General features: G+C 45.6%; 1 protein-coding gene across 2 annotated transcripts in view; it reads left to right on the top strand.

Annotated features, from left to right (window-relative positions):
• SMAD9 (SMAD family member 9) overlaps window positions 1–16,329 on the top strand; it is a 46,226-nt gene extending 29,897 nt beyond the window's left edge. For both annotated transcript variants that reach the window (XM_063332925.1, XM_063332917.1), the window contains exons 6-7: window positions 4,012–4,268; window positions 8,610–16,329. In XM_063332925.1, coding sequence (XP_063188995.1) covers window positions 4,012–4,268; window positions 8,610–8,753 — 401 coding nt within the window. In that variant the 3' untranslated portion in view covers window positions 8,754–16,329. The remainder of the gene's footprint in view (window positions 1–4,011; window positions 4,269–8,609) is intronic.
• Window positions 16,330–17,122: the final 793 nt, after the last annotated feature.

Raw genomic sequence — 17,122 nt, 5'->3', positions numbered from 1 at the left:
TTGTAGCTTTTCCCTCCCTACCAGTCTGATTCCCTGCCTTGTCAACTTCTCACCAGTAAAACTGTCTTGGATTGTCCCTCCAGCAGTTCTCCTTGTATGCTCCACTTCTGGTGTACATATACCCTGTACATGCAGGAGCATGTGCTTCTGGTGACAAGTACGAGGAGACCACACCAAGACATGGGTGGCCGCACACGCTCCATCCCAGCTCACTAGGGCTGTGTAGGGCATGATATTCTCCCAGAACTTACTGTTGTTTGTGGCAGTGAGTCAGAAGCCCTGAACCGGCCACTTCTCTGTGCAGATGAAGCTTTGCCTGTTCTGGTATATCCAGTCTAGACTCATTATCTTGCCAAGTCAGCCTCTCACCAGTAGCTGCCTGGGAATGGATTTCCCACTGGGCTAATTAACTCTAATTGTTCCACTCCTATTATCTTGTCAACCTCACCTCATTTCCCAGGCCTAGAGCAGTATTTTAATTGGCTCTTGATAGTCTAGTGTTGAATGACTGAGTATGAGGAAGCTCTGAGACAAATGTGACATAGTTTTTACAAACAACAGTGAACCTGAAGGCAAGCACAGGAGATCACAGAATCATAGAGATGGTGTACTTAAGTCTTGCACTTTTTTCCAGAAGGGAAAGCAGTTGTGTTGCGGAGGTACTGTATGAAGCCAGTGTGATGCTACAAGTGTCTGTCACGATAGTTTGTTGTGAGGGGTGGAAATGAGTCGTACCTCTAGTTCCAACTTACTCAGAAAATAAGGCAAAGCTTCTCTATCAGCATAAGCTGTCAGAGGGCTGTAGATCAAAGCAAAGCCCAGCCCTAAAAGAAGAATGACAAAAGATCCCAGTCAAAGCTGTCATTTGAGGATGTTGCATTCTGTGACTTTCTGCCCAAAAAGAGGAAGAGACAGAACAGGAAGAAAATGAGGTAAATGCTAATGGTCCTCATCCATTCAAATCTGAAGATCTGTCTTCATTGATTTAAAGTCCTTTAAAGTTCTACACTAGGACTCTGCCCAAGGGAAGGGAGCAGGTTGCCCAGAGAGGAGCTTAGTATATCAGAGATCCTTAATTTTACTGCTCTTCCTTGTTTATGCAAATCTTAAAAAAACACGTTCAAGTGGAATAGAAGTGGCACCAGTACAGGCCTGCAGAAGAGCACAGAGCAGCTCCGAAAGTGTGTAGTTCAAAGGCATTCTGGACAGATGAAAGCTACTGAAATGGATACAATTGTCACATGTTAACAGGGGAGAAAAAAGAGTGAGTAAACAAGATTAGCTCAGTAGGATAAGGATATGTGATTGAATTGTCATCTAGTGTATCAGCGTGAAATGGTTTCCTGGAAATACCACATCAAAGCTAAAAACAATCCAGAACACAATGCAACATCTACTAGCAATTGGACCTGTTTCAGCAGTCAGACTTCAAGGACAAAAAGGGGATTTCTGAGCAGAGTGTCAAAAAGATGTGGATGCTTGGAGACTGCCAAATTTCCAGTTTCTGCAGAGAGTAATGAAATCCCACTAAAGCATATGGACCCTTGATTTGGTCTTCTGCAAATATGTATTCAGCTGCTTGGCTTCCTTGAGGGTGCTTGTCTCTGCAAATGAATACCAGAAGAATGGAAATATACACTGACATTTCATTACTGATGTATTTATTGCTTTTAAAAAGTCCACAAGGAAAAAGCAAATTGTAGCCTCTGCTTTCAGAAGTGACTATGGTGGTTTTTGTTACTGTGGGACACAGTTTGGGCAATGCCTTTGAAAGCATTAATTTTATTCAGAAGTTGGGTTACTCAATATACTAAAATTGAGACTTTAAAGCTTTTCACCTTAGCACCCAGATGTGTGGTCACCCTAAATAAGTAGCCACACCTGAAGATTTGAGATGTGGTGAACGTTTACGTCCTTATTCTTCTCTCCCTACCCTGTGTTCTCACTCTGTTTGTTTCAGAAAGTTGTATGGACTCCATCAAGGTCAGCCAGGACCTTTGTGTTTTCAGTCCATTCCCTTTTATCCATCTTCCAGAGAAGGGAAAGGAGTCACAGGTCAAGTAAGAGCAGTCACAACCTGCAGAACCCCATGAGGTCCGGTGCTGTTGGACTGGAGCTGACGACTGGTCTAATGGAGCTGTCATCTCACCCGTGTTCCCAGTGCAATACTGGCCTGTGCTCTGAGGCACACTCCCTGCCACTCACATCTAATTTGAGAGCTCGTGGGTGCATAGAAGTAAAAGTCAAGTGATGGCTTGAAGACAGACTTCAAGGTTCCTGTCTGAGTCACTCTGGAAGTCTATGGGAGAGCTCATTTTTTCCCAGATTCTTTTCCCACTCAACCTGCTTTTCCCCAAGACTTTCCCACTTCTGTTTAGAGGCTGGTTTTGTCCTAAGGATGTGCTGCTGCCCCTTGCTGTCATGACCACAGAATGATCAACAGGCTGGGAATATGTAACCAGTCTTTTTTGTATGAAAGACAGCAGGAATAAAACTAATTACAACAGAATTATTAAAGCATAGTTATCACTAGCTTTCCAGGCAGTCCACTGAGACTCTGTGAACGTGTGCATTTGTATGTAAGGGTTTGAATGCCATACCTGGGAACAGAGAGGAGGATTTTATTTTTATTTAGTGGTGGTTTTTATGAGAACAAAGAACTGAGTTCTCCCACTTCTCTTGGCCGTGGGAGGGGTTCATTTCACCTAATCTAGCCATGGGAAGGGTGAATGCCTAAGCAACTTCACAGGATGACTCGCCCCCCTTCAGGGTGTGGTTTCATGCTCACGTTTAAGCAGTCTGGGTCCCCATTGCCACCCTTCCACTGATGAAGATCTCACTGCAAATAAATCTTTTCTTTTGTTTTGCTTGTTTTTCCATTTTATTAGCTGGTTCACTTCCCCACTCTATGGCTGCCCAGTCCCCAGCCATTGCTGCCAGCATGAAAGCAGGTGTGGTGCGAGGCAGCAGGGGCAGGGAACACGAGAGCCTTTTCAGCACCTGCACCGGATTCCAGCAGTTTGAGCTGTCTGTGAGCCGAGCCTGCACTCTGTAGCAGATGGAGTGAATCATCTGGTCTCATCATCTATCAACTAGAGAAGGCATCTACACAATTAGCTTACCCAAGGTCCCTAGCTTTAAGGTTGCTGAGTTGGGCTAAGATGAATTCTCTCACCAATTTAGGTGTATTTTTAATGCAAGCAGACACATCCTGGGGGGACCATACTCTTTGAATGGATAGAAATGCTTCCATCTTCATTTCCCCAAGGCATGGTAAAAATTTAAGAGTTAGTGTTGGTAAGTCACTCAGGCACTGAAAAGTCCAGAAGGAAACTAGTCATTTTCTTGCTAAAGGTCGCTTTGAACAGGATCTGATGAGTAAGTCACATCACGTAAATGCAAATACATGGTTCTGATGTGATGTATAAAACAAAATACAGAAAAGCTATTTTAAAAGTACACACCATGCTGTGTTTGAACTGCATGAGACAGGATCCTGTAGTAAAAAATTAGCGTGCAGTGAAGTGGGTCTTGGTCAGCGTGCATGTGCTCACCAGTGAAAATAGATTTAAATGTGTAATGCATAACAGATTTGTCAGTTCTTTGACAGTTTTGATCCATGCTTTGTACATGGTTGACATATGTTTGACGTTTATGTGTGTGTGTATGTGCGTGTGTGCATCATGAAGTACTATGCTGGTGGGTTAAAGAAGTAAACCAACCTTCACTGAGAAACAAGGCAGAACATCACGTGCCCAGACTTTTTTCTGCTAGACCAGTACCTCCAAATAGCATTTATGACAATTTCATCTTAAAATTGGTGGGTCCATTGGACAGATATATGGATAGGGACACAGATACTATTTTTAAAAGTCAATGTATAGGGAATGAGTGCTTGGAATGGTCCTGGGCTTGTATGCCCACACCAGTAAAACAATTAAAAAATTACTAGTATAAAGTGTGTAGTGAACAATGGAGAAATAATACAAGTGGTTTTTTTCCTTTTTCAAGGTGTTCATCTTTACTATGTCGGTGGGGAAGTTTATGCTGAATGTGTCAGTGACAGCAGTATTTTTGTGCAAAGCCGCAACTGTAACTATCAGCATGGTTTCCACCCAGCCACCGTCTGCAAGATCCCCAGTGGCTGCAGCCTCAAGATCTTCAACAACCAGCTCTTCGCCCAGCTGCTTGCCCAGTCAGTCAATCATGGTTTTGAAGTGGTGTATGAGCTGACCAAGATGTGTACTATTCGAATGAGCTTTGTTAAAGTAAGCATTCTTTGTTTTCTCTTGCGTTTCTGAAAAGGCAAATCCCATCACTTACTAGCTTTGGTGCTGAACTAGACCCCATCAAATCCTTCGCAAGTGGAGATTTAGACACCCATCTTGCAAATAGCAATTCAGACTGCCTGTTTTCCAGTATCGCCTTAAGCTTCTAGGTGCTTAGAATCAGTAGCTTTTGTGGTCAACCTGGAAATTTCTTAGATTCCAAACATCAGGTATTCCATATGCTTTTTGTGGAAAATTAGCAGAGACTGAATGGTGATGTTCCCCTGTTGATTGCATAAAGAGCTCAGCTTAGAGGGGCTTAGCAATGTGTGAATGTTGCAGCACATATCTTAGGTGGTTGTGATCTCTCCTATCGTTACTGGTTTGCAATAGAGCTTGGTAGTGCCACAGATCTGAAAAGAATGTCCTTATGTGTCTGGACTAATTTACAGTCTCACCATTACTATAGACTGGTATACATGGTCTCAGTCAAGAAACACTGGGTCCTCCTTCAGCCCTCACTGAGCTTGCTGGGAGTTGTTGTTGTTTGCCACCTGTCTGATCCCTGGCAAGAGATTGTCCTAATTTCTGATGACATGTACTCTGGCCAGCCACACTACCAGAAGGGCTTCTGGAAAGCAGAATACAAAACCCAAAAGAACATCTGACCTGTTATTTGGAAGAGACTGGAGACCACAAAAGCCATTACTGTTTCCATATCTTTCATATCTGAACTTTGCGGTCTGACTGCTCTGTGTGTGATGTGTCAGTCTTTGTGGGTGTTTCTTAAATCTTCTGAATGGCCTCCTCACCAGAATGAAATCTCTTGACTCCTTTTAGCTCTTAGGATTTACTTAGGTGCCTATTGTAGCTAGTGTCTAAACCCCAGAGAATGGCAAGTATTTCAAGACTGTTTACAGATGCACTAGAGTGACTTCCTATAGAGCTGCTGGGGAGAGCTGGCAGCAGTGTTCAGCCTGCAAACTAGAGAAGTTGTACCATCAGAAGCAAGTTGGTCCTGCTAGGTACCATAAGAAGTGGCTTGAGTACGTCCGTTTGTCTTGCAGATTTGGTTCTATACAAATGACTGAATCAAGCTGATTGAATTCACATTTAAGATACTGCAAAAGTGCTTGAGGCTCAAGCCCAGTTCCCCTGTGTTCTTCAAAGCAGATGAGTTTTGAGTCCCACACACCTTTCTAGTTCTGACTCTTTCCAGCAATCCTTGGGGACCCATCTTCTTAACCCTCTGAGAGCATTAAGAGGGCCCTGTAATTTTTCCCAAGAGTCCAAGCCAAAATCTCTCTGCCCGTGACCATGCTGTTGCTGTTTTCTTGGGAAGGAACTGACATCTTGTTCACACGCAAGCATTAGGGGAAAGAAAGAAAGCAAGAAACCCAACAAACAGAATTTTCTTTAATGGAAGACATGAATGGGCATGTTGTTTATAAAGGCAGTGTAGCCAGTTATGCAATATTTTCATTATCTCAGCAACTCAGGGGTAGTCTCTTTGATGTGTTATCTGCCTCCATGCCCAGCATGGCAGCAAAAATGGTGGTGTTGATGCACTCAGTAGCGCTGCTGCCATATTATCACCTTGCTTTGTTGAAACAATAGCAGCCACTATAGTGCCTCAGGCACCAGAAGACCAGTGCAAGGAGTTATTTTGAACCCTTTCCCATGACCTTTGGAAAATAGCTATGCAAATCTCATCTACGTTCTTCCTTCCTGGCCTGTAAAAGCCCTTTCCTGTACTAAAGTGTTCTCAGATTATTTCTCTCCCAAAGCGTGAGCCCCAGTGTGTTCAGTCCGGGGACAGGAGAGCCCCTGGGTGTTGGATATACAGTGCACAGAGGAGCGTGTTGTCTGTCAGAGCCACACACCAGGAGCCCCCAGGTGCAGGGCAGTCCTGCAGCTTCTCCCCTGATTTGTGACCAGATGATGCTGGTCACCTACAGCCCACAGGGCAAGCAGAGCCAAAGGGCTGGAGACCCTGCCTCCTACCCCTCCAGTGCTTGAGCTGGGAGGCAGGGATGGGTAAGGACCAAGACATGAGAAACTTACCAGGACTGTACCTTCATCTGGAGGCAGGACATGGGCCAAGGGAAGTGAAGGTCCTGTCCCCTCTGATACCCTTCGTGTGCCCACGGAGCAGCTGGGAGGAGCTCAGCTCTCAGGCCAATGTGAGTGTATCATCAGTGAGAGCAGACCGCGATTTTCATCCGCTTAGTGCTGCTGATAGCCAGACCAGGATGGCTGTTGTCCCCTCTCCACAGATGAGGCAGCTGAAGCACCAAGTGGAGAGAAGAAGAGTTCCTCTAAGGCCGGGTCTGAACCCAGCGCCCGCCCTCCCACATTTTCCCAGGTCTCAGGGCCGAGGGGACAGCCCAGCAGACTTGGCTGTGCTCCCCAGCACGAGGCAGCTCAGTGCTCTGGGACGTGGCTGCATGCTGGTCTGGAGAGAGCTGTGGCCCACAGGAGGTGGGAAGGGCTGGCAGGAGCAGCAGGACCCCTTGGCTGGTCTTCTCGGTGCTGGAAGGGACGACTCCCTGTGAGGGTATCAGTATCATCTTCCCACCTTCTGTGCAGAGCACCATAACAGCTTTGCAAGCTGTTCTCATTTTTATTCCCTCACTAAGACTGCTCCACCTCTGAGTTCATTTCAGCCCCGCGGAAGAAGGAGGCTACCTGCGTCCCAGGAGTGATGTACGGGGGGCACAGGGGGTCCTGCCCCCCTGGCATTTCCCCAGCTGGCAGCTCCAGCACGGGCAGCCGGTGAGTGTCTGGGAGTTGCCAGCAGAGGGAGATGGCCAGCCACCGACACACGCTGCTAGATGCCTCCAAATTGGGCAGGTTGCACTTGCAACCTGTAATTCCTATTCCTCCGGCTTTTGCCAGTCAGCAGAGGCACACCAACTCCTCTGGCACTTGCCCTTCTAGCTGTGTATCTCCACTGCAGCTGAGTACTGAAGGCTTCACAAACTCAAGCCTGACTGCACTGGTTTAGAGAGTGGCATTTTATGCAAACGTTTCCAGAACATAAATCTGAGGTGCCTGTGAACACAGGCCCTGCCTAGCCTGATAAATGCTCTGCAGGTCAGAAAAATGCTGCCTGATTAAAAGTACTCTTTGGGTTTCTGCTTTCTTCCCCCTTTTCTTCATTAAGTAGAAGTGGGTTTTATCCAGACCACTTATTATGGCACCTAGTTTTGGTGTTGATCCTAGTTTTGCAGCTGATCGTTCTAGAGGAGTGGGTTGTAGCAGCCTCAGTTGTCTGAGGTGTTCAGCACTCTACAATTTAGATGTCTTTGTCAGGCATCAGTCGTAATATACATCCATGTCCTTTTTTCGTGACAATAATATCAACCCCCCTGACTAGGACAACGATCGGTGAAGCTCAGCTTCTCTGACCGGCAGCCCGCAAATGAAGATCCTCATCCTGCGGTGGGACCGTATTTTGCATGGAAATCCAAGTTGAGTTCTGGCAGGGAGACAGCCGCTTAGCTGTGAGACTTTGGGCTGCGACTCGGACGTCTTGTGTTGCTGTGAAATCACAGTGTCTGCCTTAACAAGCAGGCACCGTGCCCGCTTGAGGCGCAGGGACTTCTGGTTCTCTTTTCTCCCTGCCAGCACTGCATCCCCATCTTCTGTTAGAGACTCCATATCCCTTATCTCCCTGAAAGAGCTGGAGAAATTACTGCAGGACTTCCCACAGCAGGCAGCCAGGAACTCCCATGGGAAAAGAGGATATGTCCAAGGATAGAAAACCTATAAAAAATGTCTATACATAGGTTAGGTATGGTACATAGGAACCTTGCTGGAAGTTTCCAGAGGTTCAGATAAATACCTAGAACTTCTCAGGCTCGTAGGATACATCTCTACCAAGAAAGGAAACAGTGCCCAGGATCATTCCCAGTTCCTGTTAAAGTGTTATGACAGGGCCTGGCCTGCTTTTCGTCTGTGCCAGACAGCAGGCTGGCAGACTTTCCTGGGCACGTCTCCGGGGTGCGAACAGCAGGGACCGTTCCCCATGGGCTGCTCGCAGCCAGCCAAGCTTGGAAACAGGCCTTTCCATGCCAGTTGGTCCCAGCACCTGGAAGTGTGACTGAGCCTTTTTAATTTAATAGTGTAGCATCCCTGATAACTGTGGCAACAATGACCTTAAAAAGGAGCAAAGTTACTAGAGAAAATTATCCCTAGGACAAAGCATTAAACCTTGGGAGGCTGGGTGATGGACTGCCTGTAGTTTGTGTTAGACTGTCAGCACTGGAGTTGTGACTTAATATCTCTTCTTTTAAAAAAAAAAATCCTCACTTCTTGGTCCTTTTGGTGCTTTTATAGGGCTGGGGAGCAGAGTATCATCGCCAAGATGTTACAAGCACGCCCTGCTGGATCGAGATCCACCTGCATGGACCATTGCAATGGCTGGATAAGGTGCTGACACAGATGGGCTCACCTCATAACCCCATCTCCTCGGTCTCTTAAGAATCATCTCTAGAATTCCCTTAGGATGGATGCTATTGCAGGCAGTGGCTTATAGGATCTCCAGTGAACAGAAGCTTCTATATGTAGATGTATGTAGATGTAAATATATCTATACATAGTCTCCTTTTTGTTTTTTTCATGCTACGTTTTGTGGTTTCTAGTTATTCTGATGCCAGTACAATAAGTTTAGAAATTCAGGTGTAGCATATCTGTTCTCTAGTACAAAATAAGCCAAATTCCTGCAAAAGTGTCAAACATTTCCTGTAAGCATCTTCATTCCCCAGCCAAGCCAGTAAATGGTGCGAATTCTGAGCACTTCCATGTGGATTCAGAAACGTGGCTGTAGCTGTTCCTAGTAGGTGAAATTCACCCCTCTGCAGGCAACCAAAATCAGATCTCTGCACCATTTATATCCGTTTTACATCCTAATTCCAGGTCTAAAAGAGGACCTTAGGTGGTGCACAGGACTTATGCATAGAGATGACTTTTATCCAGTGAACTGAAGGACTAAACTGCAATTCCAGTCTGTCTCCCTGCTGCAAAGCACGATGGGACAACAGATCCTTCGAGGAGCTGAAGCACCCCTGTCTCCCTTAGGATTTGTCAGGAGGAGAGAGCCCTCGGGACGCGTTCGGCACTGGAGCCTTATCAGAGCATTATGGACATATCCAAGTAGTCTGATACTGCTAAGTCAGTAGCGTACGGTACCGCTGCACTGAAATGCAAAAAGCTCCTAAGAAAAAAAGAAAAAAAAAAAAGAAAATTTGAAATATATGCCTATAAGTTAAAAACTAACTAACTTCCAGTGCTTTTTTGCAAAGTACATACATACTTGCATATGTATCTGGCATGTAAACTGAATCCTATCCATTATACAGTATTGATGTAGTTTGTTTTAAAGTTAGGACTGTCTGTAGTTAGACTACTGTGCTGATACCAAGGGTACGTCAAAAGGGACTTGAACTGTGATTCAAAAAAGGGAAATGAAGTGCGCATTGAAGAACCGAATAATTACTTATGGTTCATCTTGGCATAGTTTCCATACTGGGAACAGGAAGCCCCACGCTCCCAGGATGCAAAGAGAAGGAGGTGGGAGCCAGCCACGTCCACCCCCTGCGCTGGGCCAGTCCTCGCAGTCTGACTGCAGCTGGGTTTGAGAGAGAGGGCTTCCCCGCCAGTCGCTCCGTACATCCCCATGGATGGTTCCTCGTCTTCGATACTACGGGCTTCATCATTTGCAGTGCTTTTGCCTTGCCTGCAGAGGATGGTGAGGTAGCGTAAGCCGCGATCAAGCAAAGAGTGGGTCTTTGTGCAGAACCTTTTTTAAAAGCTCCCTGTCTGTGGTCCTTCTGTACATGGGGAAACGCGTTGCCCATAATCTCAACCGCAGAGCTAGCCTTACAAAATGCTGTTCACTTGGTAACCTGTTCTGAGGAGGGAGCTGAAACTCTCATTACGTTTGGATGGTCTCCGTTACCTTGCTGAAAGGGTAGACGATTGTTTCTTTCCAGGTGTAACAGTCCACCGAAAATTGTTTTGCTTCAAGGGTCAGAAAGAGTGATAACTTCTCCAATCTCATTCCTCCTTAGAACACACCAGAAGTATCACAAGGAAAAAAAAAATGTTTTATAGGATGTGTCTTTACTTCTCACACAATATCTGGTGCTACATATTTTACTGCATAATTAGAAGAGGATGCCTGAAATCTTCAACTACATCACATATTCAATTCAAATAGCATTCACTGGAAAGACTTTCCCTGTGTTTTAGATGCTATGTAATACTTAGATGCTGCGTAATACCTATTATGGGGTGGTAATTACGAGGAGAAGAATCAGTAAACTAGCAGGGTTACTTCGTTTGAATGCATCTTCAGCTCCCTGCAGAATTAGTAGGACACAGAGGATAAACTTTTGTTAAGTTTGAGCAGTAATAGCAAGTCATACAGGAAATTTGTAAATGCAAAGAACCCTATTCTGTCACCGTTTGACGTCAGCAGTGTCACTGTGGGATAGGAAAGGCTTTACAGTCTCCCGTAGCAATGGAATCCAATAATAATGTTACACAGAAATTCCAGGTGTGCCATTTACTGTTTAGCAGACTTGAGAGACATCAGTTTGGAAAAAGACGTTTTCCTCAGCTCTCTGCTCTCTCTGTCATCAGTGTCACTGTACCGAGGTACAGATAACACGTTTTTTAGCAGGTTTATTGCACCCTTTCTCCAGTAATTTCTCTGTGCTTTTCATGTTGCTCATCCCTTTGCTTTCTTAGCAGCTGAGAACAGAGAAAATCACCTCTCCTGTCCCGGATCTAGCTCTGTCCTTTATCCTAGATTCTTCCTTGCCTTTTAGGCTGAAACTTCCTTCCCACCTAATACAGAGCAAAGCCTAGGGGTTTGCTTTTAGACATTCCCAGCATTGTCATCTTCCTCGCGGAGAGCAAAGGGGGACGTTCTGAGGTGCATCTGCTCTTGGGCATCTCCAGAACCCAGTTTCCTACCAATGCTGCAGATGAAAATCAGATGACCAGTGAAGAGAAGCAGGTTCTTCTGGGGCATCATTCATTTCATCATAAGGCAGGTATTTCAAGGACGTGAAATACACTGCGCTCTGAGCGTTCTTATGTCTTCCTGTTGAGTATAAGGGGAGCTCAGGGTCACTAGCTCAAACATGGACTGCTACCCTGGGCATATCCAAAAGTAGGTGAGGTGGGCCCTGGGGAAGGTGTGGTGGCTTTCCCTGCCTAGTCATGATGCTTGCTCAGGAAGCGTCTGTGTTGTTTAAATGGAAATTGGTAAATTCAGAGCAATTTTTTCCTTTCCTGTATGTCTACTTTTACAGCAGTCCTCATACAAATAGGATTTGGCTTCAGTGCAGTCCATACTTGCATCTCATTAAAGGTAGTCACCTTAATATTCCCTTACTAGTAAGTAAAGAAGCATTTTTGGAGAATGATTCTCCTGACCTGTTTAAAATATGTGCAACAGGATGAGATTAATTTCAGCAAATAAAACTGTTTGATCAAAGCACCTGACTGCCCAGAGAGGTGCCAGCGAGGTGGTAGATGCCCCATCCCTAGAAACATTCAAGGTCAGCCTGGACGGGCCTCTGGGCAACCTGATCTAGTTGAAGATGTCCCTGCTCATTGCAGGGGGGTTGGAATAGATGACTTTTAAAGGCCCCTTCCAACCCAAACTATTCTGTGATTCTATGATTCTGAGCGATCAACGCCAACAGCCATCTCAGAGTCGTTAGCGCTTGGGGCGGCTGGTATCACCGCGTGAACTCTTTCCTATTTTGGTGGCCACTGGGGGCTTAGTCCATTGTATGAGATGCTGTGCAAACACGCAGCAGCTGGCAGCTCCTTCCCAAGAGAAGGGGAGAGCTCACGTCACGAGGGAGAAGTGGTAACAGTGCAGGAGGCAAGCGAGCAAATAGGAAGATGATCCCTGCCCCGATGCAGTGCTAAAAAGTAAGGCAAATAAACCATTTATTTCCCTTTCTTTTTTAACTAGGTCTCTCTTACAGGCTTCTCTGCTATGTGATTTGAGATCACTTAGAAATTCAGGTTTCTCATAATTTACAGCAGTGTAGCTTTATATCTCACTTTAATGTCTCCTCATTTTGGAAGGAGATGTTTTCTGCTGAAAGGTCTTCATGAACCTATCAACCCGTAGTCAATTTAAAGCCTTTAAATGCACTCATTAATACTCAAGCTTTGGAGATAGGCTTCCTGAGAGATTTAAAACCACTTACAGCAAGACTACTTAGTTGAAGGCAAATTTTTTAAAATGTTTTTTTTTAAGCCATCAACAATTCGAACCCTCTTGGAAGTTTCTGTGGAGAAGTACCACACATCAGCAGGCAGTGGTGGGGAGTTTGATCAGGCGGTGGCATAAAGCACATTCCTCATGGTACGTCAACCGCTTGTTTTTCTGTTAAGTAGCCGAGAGAAGACGACTGCTTAATTGCTGCCAGTTTGTCAGCAGCATCAGTATTAATGTGCCATTTGCATCCAGAGGTGACGGAAGCACATCTGGCACGCCGACTCCATGGAGCCATTCAGTGGCACTGCTGCTCTGGTGGCTCGGTCCCATACCCTCGCATGTAACTGCTGATGGGGCTCCAGCAATGGCTGCAGCATTCAGAAGCGCCGCACGTGCGTTGCCTCCCCATCAGAGCCTGCCCCAAGAGCGTCTTTTCTCCTCACGAGCATTTCATGTTTTGCTGCGCTCAGGCAGAAGGATAATGTATCAGCAACGTGAAGGGGAACTGTGGCCCTGGGTTATGGCAACTGGAGTTGAGGAAATGCCTTCCCTGTGTCCAGCAGGTACAGCGTCACGACTTCCACCGCCCTGAGCAGCCTTCTCCAAGTGGTCCCTGCCTTGTGTAGGGCGTCAGGCTTGATGCCCTGCAGAGATCCCTTCCGATTCACATTATTCTGTGGGTCTGTGCAGAGATTCAATGATAGCTGGCTGCCACAGGCGGGAGCTCTCTGTTAGTAGAGGCAGCTTCAGGACGAAGCATGTTTATCCTCAGCTATTGCTGCATGAGCTCAGTGCAGGACAGAGGGACGAGGTATTAATGTTCCCTCAGTATATAATCAGCACTGCAAACATCTCTCACTGTAAACATCATCTCCACCCCACAACTCTTGAAATGGAGAAAATCGGGCATTTGTGACTGTAACTTTATCTAGTCTGCCCTTGTTCTTCCTGGCTTACAACACTCACCTTTGCCTATAAGTTCTACGAATCAGAAAGTCTCATCACCAGCGACTGAGGAGCTGCACAAACAGCTGGATCTGCAGGGGCAGCTCAGGCAGAGACTATCTGTTTCTTGGCTGGATGGAAATGATTTATAAAGAAGCTTGATCGAATTTAGTAACTCTGAAGGGGTCTCAAGTATATGGCCAATTTTTTTGGCTCATTAGAGACTTCTCTAGTGCAGCTATAGCTGAAAGCTGTAGCTTTCGGGCATACTTGAGCACCACATGGCACTCAACATAGGAAAGAAACGTTTCATCCTCTGTATTATTCACCTCTCCCCCTGGCTCCCCATAATGTAACAGTAAAACCAAAACCAAACACAATAAAGAAAGATTAATGAGTCATAGGGTAGAGTAATTAAATACCGTTTTTCAAAGTTGAGAGGTGCTGCCCAGAACGCAGATTTGTATCATCAGAAATGTACTGAATGTAACATGTCCCATGTGCTTGCCAAGCCAAAAGCGAGAGCTCCTTGCTCTGGAGAAGCCTGGAGAGCAGGCTCTTGAACCTCTGAAACCAACCAAACCCTTCTGGGTGAGTGGAAACTCTACCAATGGGGCTGAGAAGATTTTTAGAGGACTTCTAGTTCATGGTTGGTTTCTGCAGCCAGAGGTGCATTGAGAGGATGAAGGGACTGGGGAGGAGGGAGCATATGACCAGATATGCTCAATGGTCATCACAGGAGGTGTGAAGGCAGTACGTGCTTGGGCAGCCATTGTGTTCACTAGAGCTTTTTACATTCACATCCAAACTAACCATCAAGACCATCATTTAAGGACACTAGAAGCACATCCAGTGTGTGCTCCCCAAATTAAACTGCAGTCCCAACAGAAACTGCACAACTGAAAGACACCGATTATATAGCGTCTACCTGGGAATTGCAACAAAGCAACTCACTTCACGCATAGGTGGGAAATTGCAGTGCCCAAAGGAAGATGGAATCAGCAGGAGCCTTCACAGGGGCTCCTGACTACGGAATAACATTTGTAACAGGAACTAAGCACAGACAAGTGGCCTCCCCTGAGAGCGACTAAGAGGTCGGGTCACCATCGAAAAAATAGAGTTGGTCGCATCTTGCAGCGGGAAGAGAGATTATATGAGACTAGGTCTGTGAATAGAAAGCTTCTCAACATGGAGGCTTCATTGCAGTCCCTGAAACAGGGCTTCTTCCTAACGGCAGCTCTGGGAGTACCTTACTGCAAGGTACAGAAAGCCTGAGCGGGCATCGAGTCTGTTCAGCAGAGAGAAACCGCTTTGTGTATCTAGTGCAGAGAGACGCTTATGCGTGCTGGGCACCAGCACAACACACAGCTTTGGGTTTGTACCCATCATCTACTCACAGGAAGCTCCGGAGTGGCCAGGAGCAGCCAGGATCCTGTTACTTGTTCCCCCCAGGGCTTTCCAAACAGCTTGCCCAGGTGTGCCTTATGCTGTATTGCCATATTGATGCCACACTTTCCTGCCAGGGAGGTGAGACGTGTGAGAGTCCTATCAAGAGGACACCTCCACTTGCACCTGGGCCATGCTTGCAAACTCGGTTGCCCGTACAGATAACGAGTCTAATTTGCAGGCCACGTCTCTAATGCAAGGTAGACATAACCACTACGTCCTCCGGAGTCAGCTACTCTCCCATCATAGCCAATGTGAACATTTGCAGCTAATTGTGAACAGTTTTTAGATCTTCAGTCGTAGTGTTTTTATTATCCATGGATGCTGCTATTTTGTATTCCGTGTTAGTATTCAAATAATATTGCGTATGAATAGCATAGGAAGGAATAGACCAACCAGTTAATAATTTTAAATACAGACCTCATCAGCAAAGAAAAGCTAGAAAAAAACTTGGTAAAGTCTGACCCCTTGCACTTTCACAGTAGGGAGCACATCAAAGTGTTTCAAAGTGTTTTTCTGATGCTCAAGTGTGTCTTAAATCTTATTAATTCAGTTACGGCCATGAGAAGCTTTGCAAACAAGAGAGCAAGGGAACAAACATAATGATGAGCAGAGGTAATGCACATTCACATGAATTTTCTTTGCTCACTCAAGCAATTGGAGTTTTTAAATTATTTATAACACTTTTTAACTACAAGTTAAATGTACCACAGCATACTTTCTGCAGAAAATTTGCAATTTCATCCCTCATTTCAGTATCGCCTCTGTGATATAAATTGGGATGAGAAGCGAGACAAGAAAGTGAAGAAACAGGCCTTTTTGTGTGGATCAACGAAGCCAAAAGGTTCTATGCAGTCGAGGGGACAAAATGGTGGGTTTGAGCGAGGTGTGGGGTTTTTTTTGTGTTAAGTATGAGCTATCGCAGGCTGGCGCAGAAAAGAGCCGTGAATCATACATAGATTCAGTAGCGTCACTTCTGTCTATGAACAATTCTGCCTTCTCTTTTCCATCAGAATCGAGGCAAAACGTCTGCACCACCCAGAAGAAAGTATTATTCACAGTCAGTGATATTCTGTAAAACAGTGTAAATTGCTGTATAAAGAACGCTCTTTGGACTCTTGCCTCTTGAGAATGAAAAATCTCAGGCGTACTTAGTGCCAAGAGTCTGAGAGATGGGGGCAGCGCAGAGTCCTCCGCTCAGCCCCAGGGTACTCTATCCCATGCTCTGTCGTATCAAAAAAGATGGAACAACTGCTAATCAAGTGGACATTTTCACAAGCATTCCTCCCGCTGCATTTGGTTTGAGGCATTCGGAAGTCAACATATTTAGTCTGACGTTTGAACAATACACTTTTTAACACACTCCATTTCCTTTGGCTGGAATTATTCTATTGTAAAAGGGATTATTCACGTCTTGTGTTTTACTGTTAATAAAGATATTTCTGATTTAAGAGCGCTTTCCCTTGTTGTCTTCTATTTTTCTCTTTGAAAGAGATTGGCTCTGGAAAGCTGCAGGTCTCAGTCTGGTAACCAGTGACTCTGGGAAGCAGGGCATTTAGAAAGCCTTTATTCATACAAGTCAGTCTTTGGGAAGAGGAAGCAGTGATTTCACTGAGTAATGGGATGAGGCAACACTTCCAGCAGAATGGGATGCCAGACACTATAAAATGGACTGAAAATTAATACAGCATAAAATCTGTATGTTATAAAGTATACGCATCCTTCACTGTCCTGCGGTAAATCTGAAGAGGATGGTTCAGCGTAACTTTTGAAGGAAGCAGCGCTGATCCTGACAGGCCATTAATGAGCCACAACGCTGCCCTATGGCAGAAGCTCTCGCTGTGGACCAGACTGGCATTAGTGGGAAGACGAGACTTGCAGCTGTGCACGTCTCAAACTGCTCAAGGAAGAAGAGATACAGTAAGAATGTACCTTCGCAGAAATTAGGTTTTAATCTTCCTAAAATTCAGATTTTGTTCTGCAATACCAGAACCAAGGGAGTGGAAGACAGAATAGTCTTAGAGCCACACAGACAGTGCAGGGTTCACACATGCCTTGGGAATCCCCATCCGATGCTCTGGCTGAACAGCACAGCTGCTATCACAGACTACCAGAAAAACTTCCTTACTTTGGGGGCGGCAGAGCACTGGCACAGGCTGCCCAGAGAGGTGGTGGAGTCTCTGTCTCTGGAGACATTCAAACCCCGCCTGGA

This window comes from Chroicocephalus ridibundus, chromosome 1 (genome assembly GCF_963924245.1).
Source record: "Chroicocephalus ridibundus chromosome 1, bChrRid1.1, whole genome shotgun sequence".
Lineage (NCBI taxonomy): Eukaryota > Metazoa > Chordata > Aves > Charadriiformes > Laridae > Chroicocephalus > Chroicocephalus ridibundus.
Note: the sequence above shows the minus strand (reverse complement) of the source record. Positions and strands in the feature narration are given on the sequence as shown.